The sequence below is a fragment of the Polyodon spathula genome, unplaced genomic scaffold, assembly GCF_017654505.1.
Source record: "Polyodon spathula isolate WHYD16114869_AA unplaced genomic scaffold, ASM1765450v1 scaffolds_1575, whole genome shotgun sequence".
NCBI lineage: Eukaryota > Metazoa > Chordata > Actinopteri > Acipenseriformes > Polyodontidae > Polyodon > Polyodon spathula.
In genome coordinates, this window is record NW_024473052.1 from 253 (window position 1) to 17,500 (window position 17,248).

The 17,248-nt window shown below is 49.7% G+C and overlaps 3 protein-coding genes across 8 annotated transcripts in view; all 3 read right to left on the reverse strand.

Moving 5' to 3' along the window:
* Positions 1-651: 651 nt before the first annotated feature.
* si:ch211-105c13.3 (uncharacterized protein LOC325758 homolog) lies at positions 652-2,359 on the reverse strand. The gene is made up of 3 exons (XM_041243087.1): positions 2,034-2,359; positions 1,296-1,417; positions 652-914 (listed from the first exon to the last, which is right to left on the reverse strand). The coding sequence occupies exons 2-3, from the start codon at positions 1,413-1,415 to the stop codon at positions 768-770; spliced, it is 267 nt and encodes an 88-aa protein (XP_041099021.1). The 5' UTR covers positions 1,416-1,417; positions 2,034-2,359; the 3' UTR covers positions 652-767.
* A 732-nt stretch (positions 2,360-3,091) lies between these two features.
* On the reverse strand, positions 3,092-6,167 carry s100a11 (S100 calcium binding protein A11). Its single transcript, XM_041243088.1, has 3 exons — positions 5,972-6,167; positions 4,056-4,214; positions 3,092-3,304 (listed from the first exon to the last, which is right to left on the reverse strand). The coding sequence occupies exons 2-3, from the start codon at positions 4,182-4,184 to the stop codon at positions 3,170-3,172; spliced, it is 264 nt and encodes an 87-aa protein (XP_041099022.1). The 5' UTR covers positions 4,185-4,214; positions 5,972-6,167; the 3' UTR covers positions 3,092-3,169.
* A 3,030-nt stretch (positions 6,168-9,197) lies between these two features.
* Positions 9,198-17,248, reverse strand: part of pbxip1b (pre-B-cell leukemia homeobox interacting protein 1b) — an 11,291-nt gene continuing 3,240 nt past the window's right edge. The window contains exons 2-13 of one of the 6 annotated variants that reach the window (XM_041243076.1): positions 17,111-17,195; positions 16,635-16,707; positions 15,981-16,054; positions 15,280-15,460; positions 14,999-15,064; positions 14,021-14,236; positions 13,711-13,734; positions 13,062-13,138; positions 12,480-12,587; positions 10,410-11,917; positions 9,897-10,076; positions 9,198-9,377 (exon numbers count right to left, since the gene is read on the reverse strand). In XM_041243076.1, the coding sequence (XP_041099010.1) occupies positions 9,917-10,076; positions 10,410-11,917; positions 12,480-12,587; positions 13,062-13,138; positions 13,711-13,734; positions 14,021-14,236; positions 14,999-15,064; positions 15,280-15,460; positions 15,981-16,054; positions 16,635-16,707; positions 17,111-17,173 (2,550 nt within the window). In that variant the 5' untranslated portion in view covers positions 17,174-17,195 and the 3' untranslated portion in view covers positions 9,198-9,377; positions 9,897-9,916. Of the gene's footprint in view, positions 9,378-9,828; positions 10,097-10,409; positions 11,918-12,479; positions 12,588-13,061; positions 13,139-13,710; positions 13,735-14,020; positions 14,237-14,998; positions 15,065-15,279; positions 15,461-15,980; positions 16,055-16,634; positions 16,708-17,110; positions 17,196-17,248 lie in introns of those variants that run through there. The other 5 variants (XM_041243078.1, XM_041243077.1, XM_041243081.1 and 2 more) reach the window with 5 other exon arrangements.

Below are 17,248 nucleotides of genomic sequence, written 5' to 3' on the forward strand. Positions count from 1 at the left end.
GTGCTGATGTCGGTGCTGTTAACTCAGCGGCCACTAGGAGGAGCTTTGCTTGCAGTGCCACTGCATATGTGTGCAATAACACAGAAAAGCAAGAGAGAGATCAAAACCGTATATGTGCAACTTTTTTTTTTTTTTTTTTTTTTTTCCCCCAAAATGTAAATGTTGCGGATAACATTAGGAATTAGGTTACAAAGTTGGTTACAAAGCTTCCAATAATAAAAGCACAGCAAAGCGTGATAAAGCACAGTGAAAGCATTGTAAAGCACAGAGAGGTCTGGTAAAGCACAGGGAAGCATTGTAAAGCACAGAGAGGTCTGGTAAAGCATAGGGAAGCATTGTAAAGCACAGAGAGGTCTGGTAAAGCACAGGGAAGCATTGTAAAGCACAGAGAGGTCTGGTAAAGCATAGGGAAGCATTGTAAAGCACAGAGAGGTCTGGTAAAGCATAGGGAAGCATTGTAAAGCACAGAGAGGTCTGGTAAAGCACAGTGGAAGCATTGTAAAGCACAGAGAGGTCTGGTAAAGCACAGGGAAGCATTGTAAAGCACAGAGAGGTCTGGTAAAGCACAGGGAAGCATTGTAAAGCACAGAGAGGTCTGGTAAAGCACAGTGGAAGCATTGTAAAGCACAGAGAGGTCTGGTAAAGCATAGGGAAGCATTGTAAAGCACAGAGAGGTCTGGTAAAGCACAGGGAAGCATTGTAAAGCACAGAGAGGTCTGGTAAAGCAGCGGGCAGGTTGAAATGCAGTGTGATGCAAGCACAGTGTCTCAGTGCTGTTCAGACAGTCTATGCTGGCTCAGGCAGCGGCCGACCTCTCCGATGAGGTCCAGGTACTCTCTGAAGCTGATCTTCCCGTCCTTGTTGGAGTCGAGTTGGCGCATCAGGTCCGCCACCGCTTCGTCATCCTTTGTGTGCTGAGAAACAAACACACAGGGGCGTGAGGGAGGAGAAACAAACACACAGGGGCGTGAGGGAGGGGAGAGACACACAGGGGCGTGAGGGGAGACACACACAGGGGCGTGAGGTAGGGGAGAGACACACAGGGGCGTGAGGGGAGACACACACAGGGGCGTGAGGGAGGGGAGAGACACACACAGGGGCGTGAGGGAGGAGAGACACACACAGGGGCGTGAGGGAGGAGAGACACACACAGGGGCGTGAGGGAGGAGAGACACACACAGGGGCGTGAGGGAGGAGAGAGACACACACAGGGGCGTGAGGGAGGAGAGACACACACACAGGGGCGTGATGTCCACTCTCTCCCCAGTCCCCCTCTCCTCTCCTCTTTCTCTCACCGTCAGGATGTTTGGTAGTTGCGTACGGATGAGATTCTCGAATTCGTCCTTCCCCAGCTCCGCACTCCCTCTGGCTGAATCCTGAAACGCTGTGACTAGGGTCTTAATGGCCTTGTCCATCGCTGTGAGACACACAGAGAGACATGCATGCAGTATGCAGTAGACTTACAGCATGGCATACTGGGTTAAATACACCATACATCGGGCGTCTGATTTTCAGGTGCAATTCGGATGAAAGCTTTTTTAAAAATGATATAGAATTTGTAAAGCACAGAGAGGTCTGGTAAAGCATAGGGAAGCATTGTAAAGCACAGGGAAGCATTGTAAATGACAGAGAGGTCTGGTAAAGCACAGGGAAGCATTGCAAAGCACAGAGAGGTCTGGTAAAGTATAGGGAAGCATTGTAAAGCACAGAGAGGTCTGGTAAAGCATAGGGAAGCATTGTAAATGCAGAGTATAACCATGTGAGAAATGCAAAATTGTTTACAGCATGTGCCTGGTTTATTAAGATGCATTCCTATATACCTCGCTACATTATTTACAACGCATGCCTATGCTGTATCATGCTTTATTACACCTCGTACCTCGTACTCTTTGTACCCACGGCTTTCTAATCCAGCCGGCTATTAAAACATCAATTACACGCTTATCTCCGTCTGTCCTCTGCCGTATTTACTGTAAACACACTCCTAAATTATATGGGTTCGTAAACAGACAAAATAAACTGTCTTTACTTACCGCGCCTCGTCTGCAGTCGGCAGTCTGTACAGCCGGACGCGCACTCTCCAAATTTATAACAACACCAGGAACGCGTTACGCAAGCTTTTGTAAACACCTTTACCGATAATACAGCGATTTTAGTTTTTAATTGTTTGGTTTTTTTTTTGTTCTTTCAGATCCCAAGTTGTAATATCAAGGAGGTTGGGCAAATATATAGGTCTGTATAATACTGCGATTGAGGTAGTCTCCGGGTGTGTGTCTGTCCAAAACTGGAATAAGGAGGAATTCTCCAGGCTAACACAACGACAGGAAAGGGGGTGTTTTTTGGCAGCGCTTGTAGCTCAATGGAAAATGTGATCGAGTTAAACACAGCTAGGGGGCTGTATTCACGGCCGAAACACGTCTCGATCTTGCTGCTATGCGAGGAGAAGGACGCAAACATGTCCTTATAAAAGTTTACTACGGGATTTTTACAGGTTTAACCCCGTGATTTCCGCCATGGTTATGCACTGCATCTGCTATAGTATACCCTGCTTTGAAATGTTTATTAATATGCTTTACCAGACCTCTCTGTGCTTTATAATGCATCCCTGTGCTTTACCAGACCTCTCTGTGCTTTACAATGCTTCCCTATGCTTTACCAGACCTCTCTGTGCTTTACAATGCTTCCCTATGCTTTACCAGACCTCTCTGTGCTTTACAATGCTTCCCTATGCTTTACCAGACCTCTCTGTGCTTTACAATGCTTCCCTATGCTTTACCAGACCTCTCTGTGCTTTACAATGCTTCCCTATGCTTTACCAGACCTCTCTGTGCTTTACAATGCTTCCCTATGCTTTACCAGACCTCTCTGTGCTTTACAATGCTTCCCTATGCTTTACCAGACCTCTCTGTGCTTTACAATGCTTCCCTATGCTTTACCAGACCTCTCTGTGCTTTACAATGCTTCCCTGTGCTTCACAATGCTTTCATTGTGCTTTATTACTCTTTGTTGAGCTGTTAGCTCTGAGATCTGCACTCTAGAGATTCAGATTCACTATCTGTACAGACAACAGTGGACAATGTTTGTAAAGTTTCACACAAGTTATATTTATTTAGAACCCCAAAAAACATGACAGAAAAAAAGATCTGAGCACAGATGGCAACAGCAATCCCTATTGGCCATAGCCGCCCAGCTTGTTCGCCAGCTGGCCAATCAGCTGCCAGAATTCCATGAAGGTCAGCTCTCCGTCGTTGTTCTGATCCAAAGAGTTCATTAGCCCCTCGATCACGGCCGGGTCACTGCCATTCTGGAAAACAATGATAAGCACAGGGTTACATAGGGATTGCCTTTACAGGACTTCACCACAGCAACTTTCCACTGGCATTTCGAAGTTTCAGCATGCTTTTCCCAATGGTTATACAGGGATGAAAGATAAGATTCCTATTTTACAGCAGTGTCACCCATTCCAGGTTTTACTACCAGCTTGATCAGCCCCAGTGTGTCTAGGCAACAAGCTCAGGTGTGTCTGATGAAGTGAAAACCAGGAATTTACAAACTGAGCAGTGGGAGCCATTCGGCCCATCTTGCTCGTTTGGTTGTTAGTAGCTTATTGATCCCAAAATCTCATCAAGCAGCTTCTTCTTGAAGGGGGCTGTGAAGGAGGGGCGTGTACCTTGACCAGGGGGCTGTGAGGGGAGGGGCGTGTACCTTGACCAGGGGGCTGGAGGGGAGGGGCGTGTACCTTGACCAGGGGGCTGTGAGTGGAGGGGCGTGTACCTTGACCAGGGGGCTGTGAGGGGAGGGGCGTGTACCTTGACCAGGGGGCTGTGAGGGGAGGGGCGTGTACCTTGACCAGGGGGCTGTGAGGGGAGGGGCGTGTACCTTGATAAGGGGGCTGTGGGGGGAGGGGCGTGTACCTTGATAAGGGGGCTGTGAGGGGAGGGGCGTGTACCTTGACCAGGGGGGCTGTGAGTGGAGGGGCGTGTACCTTGATAAGGGGGCTGTGGGGGGAGGGGCGTGTACCTTGATAAGGGGGCTGTGAGGGGAGGGGCGTGTACCTTGATCAGGGTGGGGAGCTGTGATGTCACCAGGCTCTTGAACTCCTCCTTGCTGAGCGTGTCGTCCTTCCCATCATTCCCAGCGAAGGTCTTGAACTGGTTGACCAATGTGTTGATGGCAGCCTCCATTGCGTTACTGGTGAGAGTGGTTCGGGAGCCCTGGGGGGTGATGGGACAGTCCTTGAGTCTGGGTCTACGGCACCTCTCTGTGCTTTACAATGCTTCCCTGTGCTTTACCGCACCTCTCTGTGCTTTACAATGCTTCCCTATGCTTTACCAGACCTCTCTGTGCTTTACAATGCTTCCCTAGGCTTTACCAGACCTCTCTGTGCTTTACAATGCTTCCCTATGCTTTACCAGACCTCTCTGTGCTTTACAATGCTTCCCTATGCTTTACCAGACCTCTCTGTGCTTTACAATGCTTCCCTATGCTTTACCAGACCTCTCTGTGCTTTACAATGCTTCCCTATGCTTTACCAGACCTCTCTGTGCTTTACAATGCTTCCCTATGCTTTACCAGACCTCTCTGTGCTTTACAATGCTTCCCCATGCTTTACCAGACCTCTCTGTGCTTTACAATGCTTCCCTGTGCTTTACCAGACCTCTCTGCTTTGTTACTGTGCTGTTCTTTTACTGGGGAACACTTTTAGTTTGAGATCTCCGAGTGTAACAGCTGCCAATATGTTTCAATGGGGACGTGATTTAGCATAAAGAGCCAGGAACGCTCAACTGCTTTGGTGCCTGCAAATAATTGAAAAGTCTTGCAGTACAAACTAGCTAAATGTGTTAGTTTGAACACAATTGATTTTTTTAAAGCTGTATTGATCCTCTACTCTACTACTCTCACAGTCTCCCTCGCAGGAGAAGAAGTTATTTATTAATCATCTAGGTCAGCTTTACTGATGTTTTTCTTTCCATATTGCGCCAGTTCAATTAGTGCTTCGAGATTTCATCGGATCATTTTCCTGTTCGGGTTAAAAACAGGTCTCGCTTTCAAAGCAGCTTGATTCTCGCTAGACACTTTCTACTCAAGAACACTTTCGATCCACGCGCTTCGCTTAGTTCTTCAGATCAGGTCCAGATTCTTAATGCTTTAAAGAACTTCCCAGAAAGCTCAGACCCTCCCAGGGGCAGAGTTACTGAAAAGGGAAATAAAACGGGTGTCTCTTGGAAGATGTCTCGGTGTGTTTCTCGTTTGTTTTAGGGTTGCTTTGGCCACAGCAAAATGAAGCCAAATGCTATTCGGATGCAATGTCTGTGAGAACAATAAAAACAATAGCCCCAAACAGAGCTGGAGCAGTCAGGAGAGAAACCCGGACTCCCCTTATAAGAGTTTCCCAGAGTAAAAGCATAGCAAAGTGTAATACAATACAGTGAAAGCATTGTAAAATAGGGAAGCATTGTAAAGCACAGAGAGGTCTGGTAAAGCATAGGGAAGCATAGTAAAGCACAGAGAGGTCTGGTAAAGCATAGGGAAGCATTGTAAAGCACAGAGAGGTCTGGTAAAGCATAGGGAAGCATTGTAAAGCACAGAGAGGTCTGGTAAAGCATAGGGAAGCCTTGTAATGCACAGAGAGGTCTGATAAAGCATAGGAAAGCATTGTAAAGCATAGAGAGGTCTGGTAAAGCATAGGGAAACATTGTAAATTCATTCCAGGTTTTACTACAAGCTTGATTAGCCACAGCTTATAGGTAACAAGCTCAGGTATGTCATATTAAACTTCCAGTAAAACCAGGAATGGATCAAATTGCTATGCAACTGGAGTCTTATTTCCAATCCCTACAGATAAATTACAAAACAATGCAAAGATGTGGTGTTGTGGCCTGCGTTGAATGCAAGATCTGCCAACAGGAGTGGAAAAAGTCTGAGGAGCAACGAAGGAGTGACGGAGAAAGACCCGTTGAAATTCACTCACCTGAGAGTCGGCAGCACGGAGCAGCAAGTCTTGACAAGTCCCTGTGCGTCCAGAGCAGTGCTGTCTCCGATTTTATACTCGTCTCCCAACACCAGGAATTACTGCAGAATTCCTGAGCTAAGCGGAAAATTACTTGTTTATTTTTTGTTTCCATTTCAGGCGCTGATAAAAATAACTAAACCCCCTGACCCCCATCCCGCTCCTACCTGCCCTCCTGCAAGAGCCCTGCCCTGCTAGATCAGTGCCAACCCTCCCACTCCCCCTCTTGCCGCAACCCTACCTGCCCCCCTGCGACAGCCCTGCCTTGCTGCCTCTCAGTGCCCCCCTCCCCTTCCTCTTCCACCCCTACCTGCCCTCCTGCAACAGCCCTGCCCCGCTACCTCTCAGTGCCCCCCTCCCCTTCCTCTTCCACCCCTACCTGCCCTCCTGCAACAGCCCTGCCCTGCTGCCTCTCAGTGCCCCCCTCCCCTTCCTCTTCCACCCCTACCTGCCCTCCTGCAACAGCCCTGCCCTGCTGCCTCTGTCAGATTTCAAAATGTCACATTTCTCAGTTTTTCGTTAAGTACGCGAACAACTACAACTCTAATTCAACATGTTAACATGACCTGATTCGGCAGGTTTCATGTCACTTTATAAAGCAAAATAAAATCATCCTATAGGGTGAGGGCCTGCGCGGTGAAGGGGTCCCCCGGTTCCTGAGCTCTGTGTGCAAGCGCGGTCCTGGGTGAAGATGCCCTCTGTTCCTGCGTCGCTCTGACCCCGTGGCTGACTCTGTGTCTCAGTGTCTCTCATGCGGTGGGATCACTGAGCTTGCAGTGTGAGCGTGGGAGCCCTGCCCTGCCGTCACGCTCTTATCTCAGGATCGTCTCGTCTCAGGGAGCAGAGTGCAGGCACGCCGCTCTACAGAGACTCCAGTCAGCAGAACCATTGTTCAGTGGCAGGGCAACCCTTATCAAAGTGTGTCTTTGCAGTTTTCCCATGGTTATAATCTGCATTTCCCATCATTTACCCAGGTCTGCCATGTTTTTAAATATGTTTTATGTCTGTGCTTTACAATGCTTCCCTATGCTTTACCAGACCTCTCTGTGCTTTACAATGCTTCCCTATGCTTTACCAGACCTCTCTGTGCTTTACAATGCTTCCCTATGCTTTACCAGACCTCTCTGTGCTTTACAATGCTTCCCTATGCTTTACCAGACCTCTCTGTGCTTTACAATGCTTCCCTATGCTTTACCAGACCTCTCTGTGCTTTACAATGCTTCCCTATGCTTTACCAGACCTCTCTGTGCTTTACAATGCTTCACCAGACCTCTATGTGCTTGTGTTCTACAAAAAGTCTTTGTTAACATACATTAGGCAATTCACAAATTCATGCATGTTGTAATGTGTGTTTCTAAACAGTCTCGTTGTGTTCCCCCCACCCCCCACCCCTAGATTCTCGTCTTTATTTAGAATTGGATCCCACACTTTACTGATGGCGGCTGATCCCTCTGAATTCCAGCTGCTGTTCCTCAGCTCTTCCACTTGTTATGAATTTGTGGCCATTAAAAAATAAATAATAAATAAACCTGTTTATCTTCAGGGCTAGAAAAAAATTTATAATCCAGCAGCTGCTGCCATGCAGCCCAGCGAAACGCGTCTGAAATGCACCCCGATTTACAAGGCTGGAAACTAGCAGTGAGAACGGCTGTGTGTTTGTAAGCAGAGACAAAGCTGTCTGATGAGTGGTTCCGGGCAGGCTGTGTTTAGCTGGATCTGCCTGTCTGCGTGTTTGAAGATAATTGCAGAGCTCCTGATCCCACAAACTCTACTGTAAAGCAACCGCACGCACACCCTGATGCTTGTATAATGAATACAGCTGGGTCTGCTGTGAGAGAATTAAACACAGCGCTTCGTATGTCAAACTGAGTCACCAGCTATTGCTGGGGCATTGCACAGCTACTACTTCTTATACTGAGTTTCCTTTCTCAGAGAAGCACAGAGAGCTCCGGTAAAGCACGTGGAAGCATTGTAAAGCACAGAGAGGTCTGGTAAAGCATAGGGAAGCATTGTAAAGCACAGAGAGGTCTGGTACAGCGTAGGGAAGCATTGTAAAGCACAGAGAGGTCTGGAAAAGCACAGGGAAGCATTGTAAAGCACAGAGAGGTCTGGTAAAGCATAGGGAAGCATTGTAAAGCACAGAGAGGTCTGGTAAAGCATAGGGAAGCATTGTAAAGCACAGAGAGGTCTGGTAAAGCACAGAGAGGTCTGGTAAAGCATAGGGAAGCATTGTAAAGCACAGAGAGGTCTGGTAAAGCATAGGAATGCATTGTAAAGCACAGAGAGGTCTGGTAAAGTATTATCAAGAACCTGGCAAAGCAGGGTAAGAGCTTTGTGCTGAACTGCTGTGTCAGTGAAAGAGGAGGGCTACAGCTGACTGTGGCACTTTTCTGTCAAAAGGCGCGGCCCTTGTGGAACGATGCAAGGGTCTCAAATTATTACCTGGCAAAGAATAATTGCTTGATTGCTATTTTCGTTTGTAAAAGGTGAGGTTCAGCAGTCGAAGCGTTTCCATGAGACAAGCAGTTTAGTGTCTGTCACACTCCTTATGACAGCTTCCCACAGGAAAAGTATGATGCAGGGTAATAAAGCACAGTGAAAACCTGGTAAAGCACAGAGAGGTCTGGTAAAACACAGGGAAGCATTGTAAAGCACAGAGAGGTCTGGTAAAGCATAGGGAAGCATTGTAAAGCACAGAGAGGTCTGGTAAAGCATAGGGAAGCATTGTAAAGCACAGAGAGGTCTGGTAAAGCATAGGGAAGCATTGTAAAGCACAGAGAGGTCTGGTAAAGCATAGGGAAGCATTGTAAAGCACAGAGAGGTCTGGTAAAGCATAGGGGAGCATTGCAAAACACAGAGAGGTCTGCCATAACCCCCCATATAAAGCAATAGAAAAAAAACTGAAAAAAATGTTTCATTTAAAATTATATTTATTATGTGTCCAAATCTACTTTTATCCCCCCCAAGCGATTTTCAATATTTCCTGCATGAACGGGTTAGATATCACGGCAAATTATTATTATGATTTTTATTATATAGGAAGAAGAAAACCACATCATTCTCTCGCATGAATCCGTGCTGAATGCACGCCTCTACCTGAGAGAGGCGAGGACACATTCTGACCACAAGATGCCACTCTCGAGTCAATCATAACACGACAGGAAGAATCACGCGACAGGCCTCGACCTCGTCTGGGACTCTTTAATAAATACAATTAAAACACACACACACACACACAGAAAAACAAACAAAAACAACAACAAGGCAGAATAATACAAATCATATTTCAAAACTTGAGAGAGATGCGTGATTCGAACCTGCAGCCCTTATGCAAGCGAGCGATCTAAGTGCTGGACCAGCGAGGCTCCTGGAGAATTAAAACAAAGGAACAAACACACACAGGATCACAGAACAGATGACAGCAGCGTATGTATGCATGGCCTCTTCTAATCTATAATATTCAGAATGACAACATTTACACATGTGATAGGAAATTTAACATGGTCCAATTAAACACACAAATATATATATAACAGCTGAGAGGCACCTCTATAGCTGCTTTCAATACAGTGAATATTGGCACTGAATTATTGCCTGTTGTGTTTTAGTGTGCAATGTGCAGATATGAGCCACAGGGATTGGCTAATGCAGGTAAAACTGTCCAATAGCGACGCATTTGAATAAACAACATCCAATCAAAACTTAAACCACACAGTGGGAGGAGTCAGAATCCAGCTCAATCCGTGCTTGCTCTAATTGGGTATCATTTGAGGGCGGGGATCGGGGAGGAGGCTCCTCCTCCTCCTCCTCCTATGGGGGGGGGGGGGGGGTCTAGTATCTGGAGTGCTGACTCACTGGCTCCCCCTGGTGGCCTTCCCTCCAATACCTGTGCCTCCTTCTGCAAGGTCAGTCCTCCTCCTCGTGGTGGCGCTGTGGTCTGTGCCTCTGCTGCCGGTTCCTGTGTTTCTGGTTGTGTGGCTCGGGGTCTCTGTGGCGGGGTCGCTTGCTGTGCTTGTCAGGCTCGGGGTCTCTGTGGCGGGGTCTGGGGACAGGTTTCTTGCTGTGTCTGAAAGAGCAGATTAAGACCTGCTGGCTGTTAGTAAGGGAGCTGCAGCCTTTTCAGAGCGCTGTAAAGCCCTAATTATAATATCCAGGGATCAGGGTGAATTCCTGTTCATCAACTCCACTTCCAATTCCTCTCGAAAATGAAAAACGAAAGCAGTTGAACAATCGCAACAATTATTACGTCTCTAAAATGTTAATTTCCTGCGAAGGGATCGATTTAAAAAAAAGGAAATCGAGAAACAGAATGACCCCTGACCCTGATAAATCATCATGCAGTGAAAGCACACAGCGGACGATCACAGCCCCAAACATCAGTGCTTGAAATAACCCTGACCTGTTCTGGATTCCTCCGTCCTCCCCCTCCTCCTTCCCGAAAAACCTGGCGTAGATCCCGCCCGCCCCCTCCCTCTCCAGCAGCTGCTCCAGATCCTCCAGGAAGTCACGGAAGAGCATCTTTGTGTGCACGAATGCCCCATCCTCAAAGAAGCTCTGTGCGAATCGCTCCAGCTCCTGCCTCCTGGTCCCCAGCCTCTCCAGGTGAGCCCCCAGAAGCTGCTGGAAGTCTCGCTGCCTCACGGGCTCCAGCCCCTCCTGTGCGGCGCAGTCCTGCAGCCCCGAGCAGCTCTGCGGGGGGCGGTAGTGGCGCCGGCTCTCTGGGTCGTTCTTCCAGAACCGGTTGTGATCGTGGTGCCTGTGGCCGGGCTTGGCGTCCAGGATGCTCGGAGACTGCCAGTGCTTCTTAGCTCTCTCCCCATCCCTCTCCCCTTTATACTCGTGCCCCCTCTCTCCCTCCTCCCTCTCCCCTCTATGCTTATGCTCCGTCTCCCTCTGCCCTGAGTACCGTCTCTCCCTCTCCTGCCTCATCTCTCCCTCCTCCTCCCTCTCCCCCTCCTCCCTCTCCCTCTGCCCTGAGTACCGTCTCTCCCTCTCCTGCCTCATCTCTCCCTCCTCCTCCCTCTCCCCTCTATACTCGTGCTCCCTCTCCCCCTCCTCCCTCTCCCCTCTATGCTTATGCTCCCTCTCCCTTTGCCCTGAGTACCGTCTCTCCCTCTCCTGCCTCATCTCTCCCTCCTCCTTCCTCTCCCCTCCTCTTCTCTGCTCCCTCTTTTCCTTCCAGCTATCCCCCCTCACTTCCTTCCTCCACCCCCCCTCTTTCCTGCTCGTCCCCCACTTCTCATCTCCTCCTCCTCCTGCTGCTCTCTCTTTCTCTTGCCAGGGCCGCCCCAATTCCTTCTTGCGCTTCGTCGGCGCCCCCCCCTGGTCACCCTCTTTCCTGGGAACCTCGAAAGCTCCCTGGGGTTCTTCTTTTGGACTCTCCTCCTCCCCCTCCCTTATCGTCAGCCTCTCCCCTTGTCCTCCTTCCTCCTCCTCCCCCATCGCCCTCTCCCAGTCCAGCAGCTCCGCCCCCAGCCTCTTCTCTAGCTCCGCCAGCCTCTCCTCTAACCCCGCCCCTTCCCCGTGGCTCGCGTTCCCCGCCCCGATCAGCCCCTGCAGCTCCGCCCTCATGCCCCCCAGTAGCTGATGCTGCTTGTCCAGTTCCTGTCTCAGCCTCAAGACCTCAGACTCCAGCCTCTCCCTCTGGCTCAGGAGCCCGGTCGCCTGCTCCCTCTCCACTTGGAGCTCCCACTCCAGGGCAGCGTGTCGTTCTTGCAGGGCGGTGTCGTTGGCCCCCATCTCCCCTCTCAGCCTCTCTAGCTCCGCCCGGAGGACGGGCACAGACTCCAGCTCCCTCTGCAGCCTCTCGTTCTCCTGTTCCAGCTCCTGCAGCCTCGATGCCTCGTCTCCTCCGCTCGCCTGCTGGTTCATCTCGGACAGAGCCCTCTCCAGCTCCTCCTTCTGAGTCTGTGAGCAAAGGAGGGAGAGAGAGGGAGGTAGAAAGGGCGAGAGGGGGAGAGAGGGAGGGAGAAAGTAATACTGAGCTTGCATTTTAAAACAGATGCAAGCTGGGTTACACTGATAAAAAAAATTTGGCTGGGGAAAAAATTACTCCAAAAATATATCAGATGCTCTACAGGGATGGAAATAAGACTCCCATTGCATAGCAGTTTGATCCATTCCTGGTTTTACAATGAGTCTAATCAGACACGCCTGAGCTTGACCGCGATAACCCTGCAGCGTGCGATGGCTGAACGGATGCCTGAACAGGGCAGGAGTGTTCAAAGCTGGCCCTTCCAGTCCTGGTCTTTGTTCCAACCCTGTTCTAAATCATTCTAAACCAACCGAACCTCCACCCAGACCCTGAAGTCGCTGATTATCAAATTTTTTCTGTTAAACCTGGAGTGGAACGGCCCTCCAGGACTGTGATTGGACACCCCTGGACTGGATGAATAGATGAATGGATGGATGGATGGATGGATGAATAGATGAATGGATGGATGAATACACTGAGGAACGAATGTCTGACCTGCAGCTGCTCCTGCATGAGACGGATCCCCTGGTTTTCTTTGGCCAGTGTGTCCAGAAGAGCGGTCAGCGTCTGCAGATCCTGGGGGTCACTTTGGTTCAGCTGATCCTGCAGAGCACAGAGAGAAGCTCTGGAAACACACTCCACACAGAGAGGGGCTCTAGAAACACACTCCACACAGAGAGGGGCTCTAGAAACACACTCCACACAGAGAGGGGCTCTAGAAACACACTCCACACAGAGAGGGGCTCTAGAAACACACTCCACACAGAGAGGGGCTCTAGAAACACACTCTACCACAAAGCTTTCCACTGGAAGTCTTTCCCAATGCCTTTCATCTACTGAAGACACTGCAAAAGACTTCTACTCTAAATGTCTGCCGTTCAGTTCAAGTTTATTTTAGTGTTTTTAAATTCAGCACTGTTGAGTGTAATAGTTATGGATGGCACACAGAGACACCTGCCTCTCGTTTCTGGCTTTTACCTCTGGAGAGCTGAGTTCCAATCTGGGGGGCTCGGTGGCACAGACAGACAGACAGACAGACAGAGGGGGGCTGATTCACCAGCCTCTGGGTTCACTGACCTGGCTGCCTGGCAGGTATTCTTCCTTCTCCTCCCTCCTGTAAACCTCCTCCTCCGGCTCTGAATGAAAGAGGCTCCCTTTAATATCCAGGAAGGAACACAAGGTGTAATACAGACGCCCTGCATGACGGGCTCAATCTCTTCTGAACACGTGAACATGAACATGCTTGCTGTGTTTACTGTGAATAACCCAAGCGATAGTCACAGCTAAAAATACAGAAACGCACTTTACAACTTTGAATTTTCTCAAACAAATGGGACAAAACGCAAGACTAGCGATCGCATGACAAATCTGGAACTGTAGTGGAGTCGATCTGTTCCAGGGTTATACTGGAATTGCAATGACGCTAGAATTGGAATTAATTACACACTGCACTGTTACTGTAACTGACTCTAGATCTGCCCCCGCCCCAAAACGCAGCTGGAGCAAAGAACCGAGACACAAGCGTGTGAGCAACAGCAGCACAGTCAGGTGGGTTAGTCAGATGACAGAACCCTACAGAACCAGCCAAACCCCTACAGAACCAGCCATAACCCTACAGAACCAGCCATAACCCTACAGAACCAGCCATAACCCTACAGAACCAGCCAGACCCCTATAGAACCAGCCAGACCAGAGACAGTCAGCACCCCTCCCCACCACTACTCACCCTCGCCCTGGTCGACAAACACACCTGGGAAAGAAACACAGGGTCACAATCAACACACAGCCAGACCAGGGCTGGAAATAAAGACTCCCACTGCATAGCGGTTTGATCCAGTCCTGCAATAAGGGAGTCGTTCTTCCCATCCGCGGGCTCCTCCAGGAGTATTGCGTTTAGAAAGCAAGCACTGTGTTGTAAATGAAACATCTGAATTTGGAATGAATTACCTTCCATAGATCAAGCTCTGACGAATGGGTATGCAGAATGCTAAACCCCCCCCCCCCTCCCCAGACACAGCTGCTCGCTCGCGGCTCACCTGACAGCAGGGCCAGCCCCAGGACCAGCACGATCAGAGCTCCCACGATGCACTTGTTAACGGACAGCCCCCCTTCCTCCTGGCCCCCCCTTCCCGGGGAGACCCCCTGACCCCTCTCGAGGGCGTCGTCGAAGCGCTGGACTCCCCTCCTCCTCCTCCTCAACACACTCCCCCCATCCTCCTCTCCGCTTGAGCTGTCTGAGTCAGAGACATCCTCTAGAGAAGAGGGGGAGAGAGAGAGAAAGAGAGGGAGAGAGACAAGCATCAGTACATTACACTACCGTGGCAGAACAGTGGTACCCCAGATTTATGAGTGACCTGGTATTGAAGACTGGGTCTGGGGTTTGCACTGCCCGTGTTTCCTCACTCAGACCCCTTGCTTACTAACCCCGCTGGTATCTCTGAATAGATAATCGCCTCCTTTAACAACAGCCTGAGGGTTTTAACCAGTGAGACATCGTGTCACAAGTAGAACGCTCCCCCGAAACGTTCTCCTTTCTCTAGGGAAACGGCACAGCTGGGGGCGGGGAGTGTGTTGCCAGGTAACTTCACTCAGACTCCTCGCCCGCTAGATATCTTTCCATCCCTGAATAGATCATCGTCTCCTCTTTTAAAAATATGCAAGAGATTTTAATGAACTGTCTCTCCCACAAGTACTGTGGTATCCCAGTTATGATCCTCTTAACACCAATGTGTTTCCAAACTTTTGAACACGACTGTATATAACAAGATATATATATATATCATATGCACAATGCAAAGCACTCTGTGCATACCCAGCCAAGATCAGCACTTGCAACAGGATTCGAACCCTGCTCTCCACAGGGCAATGGTGACACGCAGTCCCCTATCACAGCATGCACACTCACACACACAGTCCCCTATCACAGCATGCACACTCTCTCACACACACTCCCCTATCACAGCATGCACACTTCTCCTCCAATCAACATGCTCCCTGCCGCAGGCTCCTCCTACCAGCACCTCCTGTTCGACCAATCAGACGCCTCCCCCAGCTGCGGATTCCGTCCACTAGCTGCACACCTAACATAACATTTCGAACGTCAACATTTTTTTTTTCTTTTAAAGAAAACACGTCTGTTTACAGTGTGTGTGTGTGTGTGTGTGTGTGTGTGTAACTGTCCCTGCGTCAGTGTGTGTCTTCCTCAGTTTTGTTTCTCCGTGTGTGTCAGTGTCTGTGTGTCAGTTAGTGTCTGTGTTTCAGTTAGTGTCTGTGCGTCAGTGTCTCTGCTTCACACCTGCTTGCTTGACGGTGTCAGACACCTTCCTGGCCAGACCAGGCCCCTCCCCTTCCTCCCGCAGTTCCTCCCCTTCCTGCTGCAGGTCTTGGCCGGGCGGGGGGATGGGGATGATATTGGACTCTTGGATTGGGGGGCTCGAGGGGGCCCCCGGGCTCTCAGCTCCGTCCTGCTCAGACCCCTGCACACGGCAACCGAGAAACAAGGAACCGAATGAAACCACTTGACTTGAAAATCAATCTCACCGCCTCAAATCGCGCCTGCAGGATGCCTGAAGCAGATGCCGAGCTTGCTCTTAGGAGAGCCACGCAGCTCACAGTGCTGTCGTTATACTCAAGTCATTAAACAGCACTGGGGGCTTGCCCGAGCTTTCCGGCTATGTTATACTCTTATCACACTGGGTTATGTAAACTGTTCCTATCTTAAAAATGCACCTGATATCACTGGGACTGCGTTGCTCCTTCGGTTCCTTTAAATCAACCCAGGCATGGCAATGAGAATCCCATTGCACAGCTGTGCGATCCATTCCCTGGTTTCACTATGCGTTCAATAAGACACACCTGCGCTTGTTAGCTATACACACTGGGGGCTGCGCAATCTTGCAGTAAAACCTGGAATGGGTGAAACTGCTATGCAATAGGAGTCTTATTCCCATCTAACTGTAACCCACAGACTGTGCAGGGTGCAGTGCAGGGCCTCACCTCCAGGATCTGCCGCTCCCTCAGTTTCAGGAGGTCAGTGCTTGAGGTATTCGGGTCTGGAGCTGAAAGGGGCTCTGCAGAGACAAGGAGGCTGAGAATGAGAGCCGAGCACTGGGGAGTGAGGAGCACGAGGTCAGGGCGCCCTGGGGGAAACTCATCCACAACCATCCAGCAATCACACTGTTAGAAAGAGATAACGAAACTGTGTCTCCATGCTTTTACCTTGAGACAAGGGGGCTGGTTCATTCTCTTCTCTGTGCTTCACTACACTGTGCTGTGCTTTTACCAGGGGGATCCCAAAGCAGTACACTTTGAGAAGGGGGCTGGTTCATTATCTTCTCTGTGCTTCACTACACTGTGCTGTGCTTTTACCAGGGCGATCCCAAAGCAGTACACTTTGAGAAGGGGGCTGGTTCATTATCTTCTCTGTGCTTCACTACACTGTGCTGTGCTTTTACCAGGGGGATCCCAAAGCAGTACACTTTGAGAAGGGGGCTGGTTCATTATCTTCTCTGTGCTTCACTACACTGTGCTGTGCTTTTACCAGGGGGATCCCAAAGCAGTACACTTTGAGAAGGGGGCTGGTTCATTATCTTCTCTATACAGTGTGGAGACCAGGCATTATTTTATTGCTTGACAGGTCCGGAGGCTTACCTGTCAGCGCTTCAGCAGCTGGAGGACTGGCTATCTCATCATCCCCTGGGCCCAAGCTCTCCACGGCACATCCCTGCAGACACAGTCTAGATTAGAAAGGGTCTTCTATGGTACTCAGGGCATCGTTTTCTAGATCCAGCCTCTGGATTATTATCCTGACCTCGCAGTGTGCAGTTTCAGGGTTAGGGTTAACAGGCTCTACAGGTTTTCAGTATGTATTTAAACACTGAATTTACACTGAAGACGCTGAGAAAGACTTCTAGTGGAAGTGTTAGTCATTACATATTTTTATTCTTGTGTCTCTAGATTCTGAATCACCGAGATCATTTCAGACCCGATTTGACAAAGTTCTGAGATCAATCGGCTGCTGGGAACCAGGCCAGCGCTGCCGGGCTGAACGGACTCCTCTCGCTCCTACAGTCTCTCCCATTCTCATGTTGGCAACGACCTTCCTACAAGCAGGGTTTAAATGGTACCTCTGCACCCAGGACAGTCCAGCTGGAGGGGGAGCCATTGCTGTTGGAGTTGTCACCTGACATCCTCCCAGAATGCCAAGCAGCTCTGCACGGGGAATCGTGAGAGAGAGAGAGAGAGAGAGAGAGAGAGAGAGAGAG

Coding starts and splice junctions, on each gene's coding strand:
- s100a11 (XM_041243088.1), bottom strand. CDS start 4,184: ATGGAGGCTGCCATCAACACATTGGTCAACCAGTTCAAGACCTTCGCT. Junction 3,305..4,055: donor AGCTCCCCACCCTGATCAAG/GTACACGCCCCT, acceptor ATTGTTTTCCAG/AATGGCAGTGACCCGGCCGT.
- si:ch211-105c13.3 (XM_041243087.1), bottom strand. CDS start 1,415: ATGGACAAGGCCATTAAGACCCTAGTCACAGCGTTTCAGGATTCAGCC. Junction 915..1,295: donor AACTACCAAACATCCTGACG/GTGAGAGAAAGA, acceptor TTTGTTTCTCAG/CACACAAAGGATGACGAAGC.